This window comes from Aythya marila (assembly GCF_965140915.1).
Source record: "Aythya marila genome assembly, chromosome: 21".
NCBI classification, from domain to species: Eukaryota; Metazoa; Chordata; class Aves; order Anseriformes; family Anatidae; genus Aythya; species Aythya marila.
This window is the reverse complement of record NC_139062.1, coordinates 7,565,014-7,579,017: the sequence shown is the minus strand read 5'-3', so window position 1 is coordinate 7,579,017 and position 14,004 is coordinate 7,565,014. Positions and strand designations below refer to the sequence as shown.

At 48.8% G+C, this 14,004-nt stretch overlaps 1 protein-coding gene across 3 annotated transcripts in view; it reads left to right on the top strand.

Annotated features, from left to right (window-relative positions):
• The first annotated feature begins 7,558 nt into the window (after nucleotides 1-7,558).
• PLEKHM2 (pleckstrin homology and RUN domain containing M2) overlaps nucleotides 7,559-14,004 on the top strand; it is a 29,929-nt gene continuing 23,483 nt past the window's right edge. For all 3 annotated transcript variants that reach the window (XM_082777082.1, XM_082777081.1, XM_082777080.1), the window contains exon 1: nucleotides 7,559-7,885. In XM_082777082.1, coding sequence (XP_082633208.1) covers nucleotides 7,826-7,885 — 60 coding nt within the window. In that variant the 5' untranslated portion in view covers nucleotides 7,559-7,825. The remainder of the gene's footprint in view (nucleotides 7,886-14,004) is intronic.

Below are 14,004 nucleotides of genomic sequence, written 5' to 3'. Positions count from 1 at the left end.
TCAAAAGCAGCAACATGAATGAAACTCCCAGCTCTCGGATCCAGAGCATCCTCAGTCTAAACAGCCTGTTTCTGCTCCCGATTCACACCATGGTTCTCAGTGAGGTGGTCCTTGGAGCAAGCCCATCTCTGGAACACGTGTACCAGAGATGGTGAGTGCATCGAAGGCACCAGCTGCGGGTGGTTGGCCCCCCTGGATGCGTGAGAGCTGAATTTGCACCCTTAGCCTGCAGGTTCATTTACTGCCAGCTTCTTTGAAGCATCAGATGTTAGCCATTCAATGTTATACCCTTTTCATATTTACACTTTTATGTTTTTAGAAGCAATTGCTAATAGCTAAAGAAAGTACTGCTGCTTTGCACCAAACTGGTTAAAGGCTCTAGTTTTATGGCCACGTTTACTTAGACTGCATATACAGAATTTATGCTATAAAAGCTTTAGAGCATCAGCCAACTTGCTTCAATGCTCAGTTTTATTCTTTGTCAAATATAGTTTTTGAAATCTGCCCTTCTGCCAAAGCTGTAAAGAAGCATTTATCAATACTGCTAGAATTTCCTGGGTAACTTCCTCTGAACTGCTAGAAACAAAGCCTGACCCCCCAGTTGATTAATACTTGTAAAATTATTTTATATCAAGTTGGTCCAAGCCTGGTGATCTAAATCTCTTCATTTCACAGAGCCTTGCTTTGAGTGAATGGTTATGTGCTGCTAAATTAGAGAATAATTTTGGCTTTTCAGGAGTGAGATTCATGTTAGAGAAAATCTGGGCAGTGGTGAGCATTTAAGGTCAAATAAAATGTAATAGTGAGTGCTGTCTAAAAGTTGTCTTCCGTTTTAATGTGTATGTGTCCTCTCTGCTTTATGCACATATCCTTTGCTCAGCTTTTAGCAATCCCTTAGCTGGTCTCTCTGCTTACCTGTCCAACAAAGTGGGAATATTCATATTTAAACGGGGATGGCAGACTGCTAAAGCTTTTTGGCTAGAATGGGGGAAAAAGGTAATGCCAAAAGCTGTTTAAATTTCTAAAGGAGCTAAGTAAATGTATTCCGGGCTAAAGTAACACTCTTCACACCCTTCTCTTAACCTCCTCATTCATCGATGTTACAATATATTAACTGTCACATCAGTTTAGCAAAATGATTTGACTATGGAAAGTCTATCTGTAGAGAATAAAGCAACATTCAAGCTGCTTCATTAAGATGCCAGTGCCTGTGGGGACCCTACTGGGTCTGTAGAGCTTGTTTCTGGGTATTTCCCAAAGCCACTGTGGTCATGTACCTTGCCATTTGGTTTCTGGGAGGTATTAATTTCCTTAAAGATACTGAAGGAATTTACTTGGCTTCTTGCTGAATGCCTATTTCTGTAAATGAGGCTCTAGGTAAGTTTAGTGATGTTCAGTGAAATAACATCTGAAAGTCTCTGGGCACAAATCTGTCTGACAAGAGGAGGAAATATTTCCTGGTGACAGGCATGTTTACGGGCCGCTGAGCAGAGCTGCGCTGTGCTATATTACTGTGACAATCTCTGCCTTGTTGCTAATTATGTTCTATGTAGACACTTGGTCTCAAGGACTGTTAACCTTGTACCTCCTAGATACGTTCCTTTCTTTCTGTCCTTGTCTCTCCCTCTTTCTTGCTGTCTCCTTTCCTCCGAAGTAGCAATATTTAAGTGTACTTGTTGGATGCTTAACTTCCAGATGGTAAGTTTTCCTTAAAACACTATGCCATTTATCAGTAAAAGGAGGAGAATATCCTAGAGGTTTCTTCACCAGACTTGGACTTCTTGCCACTCAGCTCCCCAGAACTCTAACGTGAATTCAAAGAGGAGAAACCAAGAGGCCTTTTGCCTGCCTCTCTCAGAGGTCAGCTTGAGAAATTGGGTTGGTTTTGTGTATATCATTCCCTTATGAAGCGTTCAAGAGATTTCTTCCTGCACTGTGTAGACGTAGCTTAGTCTGTGATCCAAATGTGTAGCGGTTTGGGTTTCTCTTTGACTGATGCTTTTTAGCTTAAGAGTTTTACAAACTCACTTAAGGAACTTGAGGGAATCAATACTCAGGAATCCTAAAGCTGGTTGCATTTGTGTCATTTACTCTTCTGGGCTGAACATACTGCAGTTGTCCTTGCAGACTGAAGGGAAGTGTGGTTGTGTCATCAGAAAATGGGATGTGGTTCTGCCCAAAGTAATACACACTTGATTCTTTTTTGATTTTTGTTTTTTAATATTGGGGGACTGTTTATCAACAAAATTGATGTGTAAAAATTTGATATTTAAAAAAATGAATAAACACTTTATCATAATGTTGCTTGATTGGTCTGTCTGTATTTCTGAAATCACCATCCCTACACTGAAATCATTCTCAGGCCATTTTCTCTAAAGCCAATAGAATTTCCTTAACATAAATGTTGCCATTTGAAATATAATAAGTAGAAATCAATGGTTAAAATGGTTGCAGTTGGCAGAGGCTGAGAGCAGGCATGAGAAATTCAAATATTCCCCTTCTACAGAAATAGGTTGTTGATTCCTTCAGGCATGGCTTGGAAGTAGAAGGGTATAATATACAATGTAGGGTATAATATAAAATATATAATATATTATATATTATATATATATAAAATATAAAATGTTAGGGTATAATATAAAATGTAGCTCTTGGCCACAATACTATTTGCTGGAAAAATGAACAGGGCACTCCTTGTGTCTCTTATGTACAGATTTCATTTTCAAACAGATTTGAACATTGTTTTGTTGTGTTTTCAGGAGCTAAAAACTAATCTCTTGGGACACCAAAAATTTGGCGTTTCTATCCCTATAAGCTCCTCATGTAAATTTTAATTATAAATTACTTTTTAATAATTCCATTCCCTTAGCATCATTTAATAGACCAGGTATAGGAACTGATGCAGAGAGGTGTCATGTGCAGCACTAAGCTGTCCCACTTGGTTTTGGAAAGGGGGAGAAGAGGATTTTCCTCCTCCAAAACCTGTAGCAACATTTGTCGCAACATTTGTCTCATGGACCAGTAACTCCTTTTTCTTATCTTGAAAAGCAGATGCACTCCCCTTGAGAGAAGGACTGAGGTTTTTGACCATTAAATCTCATGCATCTGGAGAACAGTCAATGGTATTGCAAGATCAGCAGACACACTAGAAAAATAAAGGGTTATGAATCAGTTACTGTGACAAAGCAGTTCTAGTGCAGTGGTTTCCTCCTCACGTGCCTGACATGTTCGGAGCTCTCCATGTGATGCTGTTGTCATTATAGATGAGCTATTTTATGTCACTTAATTATAAAACTATGCTTTTAATTCTGGTCTTAGGGTGGGAAAGGTGAAGGGTTCTAATGTGTGCACTGCTACAGCCCCATTCATACATTGACCAAAATGTTGATTGCATTCCCTTGGAAGATAATTAAGGACTAAAGACTGTTACTGTCTGAAAATTATTTTGAGGACTTGAGCCTTGTCCGCTCTGCTTTATGAGGTGATACTCTCTCTTTTGGTACTGTATACAAATGCAAATTAACTGCACTGTTACAGTTTGGGTTTGTGATGGTCCAGGTCTGTTTCCATTGGGTCATTAGCACTTCTACATCTGCAGCCCCACACATGACTAAAGGAGGTTCAGACCCTATGCAATAACTGTAAAGCCTACTGTGAATTGGTGGCTTTCACTGGTTATCTTTTATGGGATGTCTTAGGAGATGCACAAAGGACTCCCCAGTGCTCTAGACTTTACAAATGACAGATAAAGGTTTCTTTGAGTAGTCATGTGGGTGCAGAAGCCACATTAAGACCAGGAGCCGGATGCAAGGAGGTGAGCATTGCATCACAACTTTCTGCACTAAAATAGCAGAAGTAATGTGACTAAACCACCACTCGTGAATTCAGCAGTTTCACCCATGTGGGTCCACTGCCTTGCTTCTCTGTAGTTCCATGGTTTTAGCATGTGCTTGGTGTTGCTTTGGCAAGTGAGCCACTTCTTGGACAGGTATGTCACCAGAATGGGATTTAGGAAACCCTGCTCTCCAGCCTGGCTTTTGATTTATTTGGTTAAGGTCGATTATCTGTTATACCTCTTCTTTTTTCTTGGAGTAAACTGAAGGGGAAGCTTCCCCCCAGAAGCAAACTGCAATGATCGCTCCACTATTAGTTAATTATCTGTGACAACCAAGCTTACTAATTACCAGGTACTATTATGATTGCCAACAAAAGCATTGAATCATGCAGAGAGGGACATGAGTGGCTGGTGGTTGCAATTCCTCACAATAGCAGCTACCAAAGGAGTGACTAGTTTTAAGCCTCTTTGTTAACAAATGAAAATGTGAAATGTTTTAAAATCAAACATTTGGGCCCAGTTGTGAAAACATAGATACACTCACAGGGCTGTGGCCTGCACAATGTTAGAGATGCAGGGCTTGCTCTTCACTTATTCTGATAAATCTACCTTCTCTTCCCTGTCTTTTCCTAGTCTAATTCTGATCCCTGGCGCTCTGGAGGAGTTACCTCTCCTCTTCACACTCTTCAGTAAGAGCAAACTGTCACAATACACAGCCCTTTTTTAATGTAAATTATACTGGTGCTTTTTTTTTTTTTTTTTTTCCCCTTAAATCTATCCTACTACCTTCTGAAACGTTTCTTGTCTCTAATTTTCTTCCTGGTTACTGGTGAGCTCCTTGCAGTGCCCTATGACTGCAATACATGATAAGGCATGTTACATATCTTGGGACAGTATCTTGTACTTGGTACGCATTGCTGTAGGAGGTGAGATACACCTCAATGATTCATTCTGGCCTTCTATCTTTTTGTGACAAGCTCCTGATGGCTCCTCTTCTTTCTGGGTAATGTTCTTCATATTAACTTTGGGCTGTAAATGCTGAGCAAAGAGCCTGCTGCTGTCCCAAAGAGTTGAAAATCTAATGGGAAGAGGGTAGGAAGCAGATGAGGATGTGGGGAGAGTGGGATGACAGCACCAGAGCTTGTGCAGGGAGAATGAGAGCTGTCTTTAAACGCAGGTGCTCCTGTGGGAGTTTCTCATGGAAAATCCATAATTGTGTGGTGGAAGCTTTAAGGGATCACAGTCACCTTGCTGGATGCAACAGGCATCTGCAAACACGTTGCTCTGCTATGCAGTCTTCTGTGGCGTGCGAGCACCAAGTGCTGTAAGGCCCAGGTATGCCAAACCTGGACAGAGAAACTGCAGTCAAAGCTAACGTCTTTGTGTTTGTGTGGGAAGCAGGACAAGAGCTTGGAGTAGAACAGGTACTTGGGACATTCAAAATATCCAGGAAAACTGTAGGAGACCAGGAAGTCTGTACCATGGGATTTTACAGTTACACGTGCTGTGCTGTGTCTAGTGCCTTCCGAGCAATCAGGAATGCAAACTGATGCACTTCACTGCTGGCTGGTGTTGTGCAGCATGCTTTCCTTGTACCTCAATCATGCTTTAAATGCTAAAGTATACCAGTAAATAATGAAATTGTGTTGACTCTGGTTTGGCTTCTTCAAAGGGGCTGACACTAGCTTGCTGGTCTCTCCAGTATCCTGTTATATGTTAAGTGTTGTATGGCTAGGTCTGCTGCTCAGTAGCTGTGTGCACTTTTTTAGTGGGGTTCTGACCTTCTGTAATGTCCCACGTGAGCTTACCTTGTTCTGGCTGTGAACATTCAGCTGGAGAGCCCTTGCTTCCTTCCCTGTGTGCTGAGAATCTACAGTCACAAGCTCTGATCCTTTTGGGGGCTTGCATGGTGCACTGATTCTGCTTCTCCTGCTGCTGGTGGGCTTGGGGGGAGCCAAGAAAATAAGAGTTCTATGCTTTGGCTCTGTTTTAACCCAAGTGCATATGAACTGCACTCTCTTTCCTTCCCTGGGAGTTTCTCCCACGGTTTCCAAAGCTGTTAAACTGGCTGGGCTGTTCCCGCAGCAGCTGCAGGAAAGGCCAGGTTTGACCTGGCACGTCAGCTCTGGCTCAGCCCATCCCTTCCCTCCCAGCAGGTTATTTACAGAGGAAGTGGTGTGAATGGTGCAGGGAATGTGCTTGTGGAGAACTGCTGGCTTTTCCTTTTTTAACTGCTTTTACTTTCAGTTCCATTTTCAGTTATTAGCATTGAATGTTGCAAGAGCAATAAGCTAGCCTCGAGTTGCAGCCCCAGCATCAGAGCCTTTCACTTGAATCTCAAGATGAGGGTTTATTACTAATTTTATTTTTTATTTCTTTATCCTCCCTTCCTAGGAAGGGAGGCTTAACTGCTGCACCCTCCACCAACTCCTCACTCTGTCCCATCATGGCTATCAGGGCTTGTATTTATTTATTTCCAGCCCTCCCAAACAGCTGCTGCTTGTGTTTTCACATTTGCAGTCTTGTCTTTACAAATTTCCTTGTCTAAAGACTGATGATCAGCTGTGTGAGTGCTTTTGGCTCCTACCAGGGCCCACCACATTGATAAATGACATTGATGTGTTGACGGGCTGGTATTGAAAGGCTGCTGAACAGCAGTGAGAGATAGCCAATGGTTTCTGATGCTTTTTTCATTGGGACCCTTAGCCTGACCCCCTGTGGTGGTGGCAGGCAGGGGCCCACACAGCTTTGGCCTGAGTGACACTCATCTGGCCCATTTTAGGCCTCAAGATGCCAAGCAACCATGTGCACAAACCTTAGCAGAGCAAAGAGATGGGATCCTGTATTTATCTTTTTTTTGCTAGAGATGCTTGCTGCATGCAGGATGAGAGGAAGCTTTGCTTTGGCCCTTGGTGGTTGGGTGCTATGTAGACTGCAGTTTTTCCTTCACATCACTAAGCAGTGACACAAAACATCACTTTCTGTTGACACTGGCCCCTGCCAGGCCCTGAAGCACAGCAAGGCCGTGGTGCATGCAGGGGGTCTGGCAGCCACCTTGCCTTGTGTCCCCAGACTGGGGGGCGCAACGCTCCCCACCCCCTGACCCCTCACTGGGCCCCCAATGCCATCTTCCCCACAAGTCCCCTCAGAGGGCTGCACAGGACCCAGCACTGTCACCCTGTACCCCTCATCTCCCTCACGTCCCCTTGTTGGGTCCAACACCATCTCCCCTCCCTGCACCCAACACCGTTTCCCGTCACGTCCCCTTACTGAGGCCAGGGCCACGAGGGACCCGGTGCCCTCTCCCCACAAGTCCCTTCACAGGGCCCAACGCAGTCGCTCCTCACGTCCCCTTCACTGGGTCCTTATTGCCCCCTTGTGCCCCCTCACTGAGCCCAGCCTCAGGAGGGTCCCTGCACCCTCTCCCCTCACCCTCTCCCCTCACCGTGCCCAGCACCGCCGCCCCCCGCCTCCCCTCACCCGACCGCCCCCCTTGTGTCGGGGGGGGGGGGACCGTCGGGGACCCCGCACCAGCTCCTTGCACCCCCCTCCTCCCCTCACAGCACCCGCTGCCACCTCCCCGCGCCCCGTTCTCCTCGGGGCCGCCATTTGGGGGGATGGGGGCGGCCCCGCCGGGCTCCCGGGGGCGGGCGGTGGCATTGGGGCGGGCCGGGCCCTTCTCCTCCCCCCTGACCTCAGCTGCTGGCGGAGCTCGGCGCCGTCACGAGTGCGGCCCGGCCCCGCTGCGCTCTCTCCTTCCCCGCCGGCCCCGCTCGCCGTGAGGGGCCCCGGCGCGGCCATGGCTCGCTGAGCAGCGGCGGCGGCCGCCACCCCGCAGCCGGCGGGCCGGGCCGGGGCCGGGCCGGGGCAGCCGGCAGGACGGAGCCGGCCGGCGGGGGGCGGCGGGGCGGCGAGAGGGCCCGGAGGGCGGCCCGGCCCTCGGGCTCCGCCGGGCGGGCGAGGCGGCGGAGGGCGGCGGGCGCCGGCGCCATGGAGCCGGCGGAGGTGAAGGACCGCATCCTGGAGAACATCTCCCTCTCCGTCAAGAAGGTGGGCGGTGGGGCAGCCATGGGCACCCCCCCCCCGGCTAAATTGCGGCCGGGGGGGCCGGGGGGAGGTCTCCCCCCCCCGGGACATCGCTGACATCACTGCGGGACCGCCCCTGCCCAAGGCCCGGGTCTGGGGTCACCGCTTTGTGACAGGACCGGGGGGGGGGGATGCATTTGGGGGTTGCTCTGTGTGGGGATGCCCCCAGGGACCCCCGGGCTGCGGGTCTGGGGTCGGAGGCATCCTTTTTGCTGGTGCCGTGGATCCAAGGACACCCCCGAGGAACCCAGTCGGTGGGGCTGGGGCGGCCCCTGGCAGAGGGGGGGTGTTGGTCACCCCTCCTGCACCCCCTAAAGGGACACAGCCGGGGTCACCCCGGGACCTCCTCTGTGTCCCCGCTGTCAGGGACGTGCTGGGGTTCCCCCCGGGGCTCCCAATCCCAGGCTGGGGTTTCCCTTTTCCAGGGGACCTCCTCTGTGTCTGGGGCAGTCACGAGAGTGGGAAGTTCTGGGCTGGGGCCTTGCTTTTTGTCCTTCCTGGCCCAAATGTGAGCTCAGGCCTTTTCAGAGAAAGGCCAGCGACCACGAGCTGTGCTGGGGGGAGTGAAGGCAGTTGTTTCAGTTTTCATCCCACGTTCTGGAGGAAAGGAGGCCTTCTGGACTTGCTGATATTTCTCCAGTTACTGGGTTCCTGCTGCCTTTTGAAATTGGTGTTTTTCTGTAATCTGCAACATGTCCTGACACAGATTCATCCATGAAAACTTGTTACAAGAAGGCTATCGTGAGTGAATTTCCAGCACAATTAAGGAAGGGATGATTTGATATTACCTCCTGGATGTAGGATGGATGTGCAAACCTCTCCCATCCTTTCTTTTCCTCTGTTGGTGAGCCTGTTCTCTGGTCTCCATCCTTAATTTTTAGAGGACATTAATTTTTAGGGTGAATCTCTTATCTACCTGGAAATGACAGGATGTTCATTTGGCTCCAAGCTCTGTTATGATACTCTGTAGCTCTGACCTTGCTACCTCAGTTTCCCCATGTACGTAAGGATACACTAGGTTCCACTCAGGATTTGTTGGACACAATTTATTTACATTGGACATAATTTATTTACAAAGAAAATCTTTGGGATCCTTGTTTGGAAATGCTGTAAAATCAACATGGTGGGTTTTTTGGTTATTATTGTATTACTTGAGGAAGGCTCCTTGTCTACAGCTCTGCCAAGACATCTCTGCCTTGACCTGCACTGATCTCCGCCAACTGCTGTCTTGGTCCAGCAACGAAGAGGGATTTTTGGATTTTTCAGTCGTGCCAGTTTGCTTTCCTGTTCAGTTCCAAGTAGGAAATCTCAGGGAAACGAAGGAGACACCAGGCTGATGGACCTATTAATACCATCCCAGTGAAACCAAGTTCAACCACATGGCAAAAGTCCAGTACTGGCACACCCCTGTGTTTTACCCTGGGATGCAATTCTGCTTCCTCAGGGAGACTGCTTCCCTTCAGCAATGGAATTGCTAATTTTTCCCAGCATTTTCCTGTCTTCATCCCTTGACTCTCTGACATTTTTCTTTTCTCTGTGTTAGTGGGAAGAATAAGATAGTAGGTTAGAACAGGTACGCCTTTCCCACACCCTCGCTGTGCTTTGGGAGATCCTCATCTTGTTCATCCTCTGCTCCCTGCCTCTTGAGTAATGACTCCTGGTTGCTGGGGTTGTGTCATGAGGTGTGGAGACTTTTCCAAGTATTACCTCTGATTTCAAAAGCTTTCTAGCTGTGTAGGCAGATTACTCCTTACTCTTGCTGTTGTTGCAGGTTTGATTTGTGGAGCAGAGGGTTTGGATGTGTTTGTGACAATGTGTGCACCTTTCTGCAATGCTTTTTGGCCAAATAATAGGCTTTCTTCTCTTAGCTTCAGACCTGAGGAAGAGTTTGTGGATGCTCAGTGGTCAAGTTGCTTTAGAAGGAGACCTCGCCTTGAGACTGGATGGAATTGGGACAAAAGCAAACCAGCACTGAAGGCTGAGATACTTGGTTCCATAGCTGCCTTTGAGTAGCAGCAGAAAGCATGTTTTTTCTAAGTAGCACAAGGAAAACCATCCAGATGCTCATCAGCTTCCTTCTGCCTCAGACGGGGAGCACAACAAGCAGCAGCACAGGGCTGCACAGGGCCCGTGCCACAGAGAGCTGCTCTGGTTTCTTGTGCCACCATCGCTTGAAGCAGGTCCGGGTGCGCTTCTGAATTCCAGGAGCACAGTGAGTAAATTCTGTACAAATGGACAGCAGAAAAAGTGCTTTGATTCCACACAACAAGTGAATCCCTCGAACCTCAGTGATTGGGAATATATAGAAATATCTGAGGGCTAGAACATCAGCTGGAAAAATAGGGGTGCAAATGTCCTCGGAGAGGATAATTATAAACCCGCGGGTCTCTCCATGTGATACCCAAGGGCCTGGTCATGCGCTTCCACCGTACCTCAGAGATCAGGGGTAGTTCTACCCTTGACAGCAGAGGTGAAAGGTCAGGCCTCAGCGGCCAAGAGAGAGGCAAAACATCAAATTTAGAGACTCATAAATTGTCCCTCTAGCTGGAGAGATGTAGGAAGGCTTCAGGAGGGGCTGGGGGAGCTCAGCACTGGCGAGTCAGGTCCCTGCTTTGATTCAAACACACACCTGGGAGAAGCGTGAGGACAGCCTTGATTTCCCCATCTATAGCTGGTCCTCTCTGACCTCTGGGAGAAATAAAACAATTTGGAGGGCGATGCTTTTTGCTCTTGTTATATGGACAGTATCGCCCTGTGGTGCTCATTACTTCTGTCTTGTGCCTGTTTCTTTTCCCCTTCCCCACCCAGTGCTCCCTCACCCTGCTAAGAGGGCTGTGCTCCAGCACAAATTACTGTGCGACTTGATGCCTAGCTCTTATTTTCTTTAATGAGTGAGGGATTTATTGAGGCAAAAGCTGCAGACGGTCAAGTTTTGGCTGGGTGTGCATTCACCCCTTGGATGCATCCTTTCCGTGAGGGGTGCAGACCCCTGTCCGCTCTGGCACTACTTTTCTTCTAGCAGATGTTACTGTGAGTGGCAGCAGCAGGGCGAGCGCTGCAGCTGAACTTTTGCTGTGATAAGCACACTAGAAATGCTGACAGCTTCATACCCATCCTTGGCCAACCATCTCCTGGTAGCTCTGAGTTATCACAGATGACCTGATCCACGCTGAAGCTGGTAGCATAAACATTTTTTGTTCTTTGTTTGGCTTTCTGTGCTGTCCTGGACGTTGCAGAGGGTTAAGGAGAGACTTATTGCTGCCTTGTCTGTGGTTAGGTGGCCAGAACGCAGAGATCTTAAACAACGCTCATTGCTGCCAATTCGGGGAGCTGAACAAAATTCATAAAGAGCTCAAAATCCAAGATTCTGGGGCTCTTCTCTGTTTTTCAGGCTTTCTTTGTGGCTTTGAAGGACACATTACCACAAACAGCTGATCCTTGGTGCATGTCAATCAGGTGGAGTGTTTTTTTTGCCGATGTTGCAAGAGTTCTTGCCAGAAGCTCTGGCTCTGTTCCGTTTATGCATGACTTTGGGAAAGTTTCCACTTCTCCCCACAGGCAGGGGTGCCAGTGAATTAATGCTGTGCCATTTCTGCCTGTCTCCACATCTGATTTTCAGCTCCGTACCAGTGAAATGCCATTGCAGCCCCCCAGGCTCCCTGAACTCTGCTCTGTGGCATCTCCTGCACAGCGAGGGAAGGAAGATCTGGGCACGGCTTGGTCCCCCCATCCTGGAGAGGAGCAGGTAGTGCTGGCGTGGAGCATCCCTCCCCCAAACGCAGAGGGGATGCGTCCACCTCTGGGGGCTGGGTTGATTTAGCCAAGCTGCCATGACACCGAGGTGGCAGTTCTGGAGATGTGAAAGAGCCTGAAGAGCAGCTTGCCTCCTGCTTCCTGTTGAGGGGCACCTCGCTGGCGGTAAGACCACAGGGGTTTATCTCTGTCAGGGTATTTCCTCTCGCTCGTTTGTGTTTGCTCCAAGCCACATCCGCTGTCACTGCTGGGAGCATGCAGCAGGAATTGATGTCTGTCCGTGCGCAGCGCTCCTGCTCGCAAACCTGTACCAGGCTCACCGGCTGCCAGAGCACAAGGACGGGGCTCGATCTCCCTTTGCTGAAGCCAGCAATGATTTTGTGGAGCTGCGAATACACGAGGATCCCTCAGGTGCTTCAGTGCTCGCAGCACTGATGCTCTGCGTGTTTTGGGCGTCCTCTAAGGCCTTTGCCACTGCTTGGTGAGCAAACAAAGCTGCTTGCTGTGGTCCGGCTGAGAGTGCAGCAGTGAGGCCCCGTGAGTATTTCAGGGCTTTTTTCTCAAAATTCCTAACGTGTCCTGGCACAGGCCGGGTGATAATACAACTGCCAGCAACAACCTGGTAAGAAGATTGGATTTTTTGGTACCAAAACTGACTCTTTATGCCAAGGGGAGGCATTTCTCAAAATCAGCTCAGGACCTGCTGATGGACAAGGCTATTATAGCCTTTTTTCTGGGGGAAAAAATCTGTTTGTTCTTCTCCTGCTAGCACAAAGCATTCTGCTGAGAGAGAAGTTGGTTCAGGAGGCCAGGTTTTTTGTAGAAGGAGCAATGCACCATGCCTCTGAGGCAGCCTGCCTCCGATTTCATGAATTCTGTGAGCGTGACACGGCTGCTGAGCGGTTCCAGCTTTTCCCACTTCTGATACCCTGGTCCAAGAGGAGTAACCCAAGTAACTTTGTGCCAGAAGACTTTGTCTGCAGGGAGAGATTCAAAGCGCTGAATGCCTGGAGTGTGAGTAAGCAGCAGCTATCTGGGAGAGCAGCAGCGTTACAGGGCACAAACCCCCTGTGCTCACTTGTTTTAGTGTGTTTACCAACTGGACTTGTTTTTCCTTCCTGTGAAATCTGTTTTCTGTTGTGCTGAGCATGTGACCTTTCCATCTGCCTTCAGCTAACACAGGGATCCTGTTCCTCGGCAGCTGTGTGCAGTCCCAAGGGCTCTGCTGGCCACGTCTGACAAAAAGCACCGCTGGCAGGTAGCTTCCCTCCAGCCTTGCTAGCCAGCTCTGCGCCCATTCCCTGCTCACCACTGCAGAAAGAATGAACCTCAAACAAAGGAAAGCCCTGGAAAAAGCCTTTGGGGTGTGGGAGCTGCCAAGTGTACGTGTCGCAGGAGGTGACAGTCTTACTGGGTTGCACTCAGCTGGACAAATGCCGCAAAGCTCCATATTTCTAGACATGAAGCATCCTTCCTGTGGGTTTCAGCTTTGCCTCTTTCAGGCTTCTGTCTCTGCACATCACGAGCATGCTTTCTCTTATGGCTGCTCCAGCAACGCTGACGGTGCCTCAAGGTGCTGATGCATGTGCATCGTCCCATGTGCTTCGTCAGGAAAGTGCCAGCACCCAGGCAGGGGGTGCTGAGTGCAGGGTGGGAAGCTGAGCTCTGAGGCCAGTGCTGGTCTGGAAGCTGTCTGTAAGAAATGTTGAGTCAGGTCACGTGTGCAGCCCCCAGGACATCCTGCCAGAGCTGAAGTTTCTGTGCTCTAAGTTGTGTTGTACAGATTTCTTTCTTGATTGGTAAAGGGAACAGCAGACCAACATCCCTGCCTTGAAATTCAGCCCACTTCTATAGGTGGTATGGAGGTTGCAGAGGAGTTTGGCCTCCCCTTTACCATTTGCCATGTATGTCTGTACTCTCCTGAGCAGGCATGAGAGAGCTGATTGTGCCTGTCTTTGTTTATCCATCTTCAGTGTCTGTCCTGTCCCTTGCTGATGCCTCTTCCTTTGGGGCTGGAGCTCCGGGTTTGTTTCTTGAGGGTGAACTACTGTGGGTGAAGCCGCAGACATCACGCCAAGACCCAGAGCTGTCTCCTTGATCAGAAGTTTTTAATCACGTTTTTAGGCAGCGTTTAGGCTGCATTCACGGGAAACCACGGGGTTTTGCCCTTGCTGTTTAGGTCTGTGCTGCCCAGTAACGTGCCCCAGCTCCCAGCCAGCTGAGCAGTGCGGTGGAAGGGCAGGTGCTGGGAGCAGGCTTGGGGAGGTTCGGAGCCTTGCGGAGGGTTTGCATCTCCAAAACACTGCCTGCAAAGAAAGCCACCTCCTTGA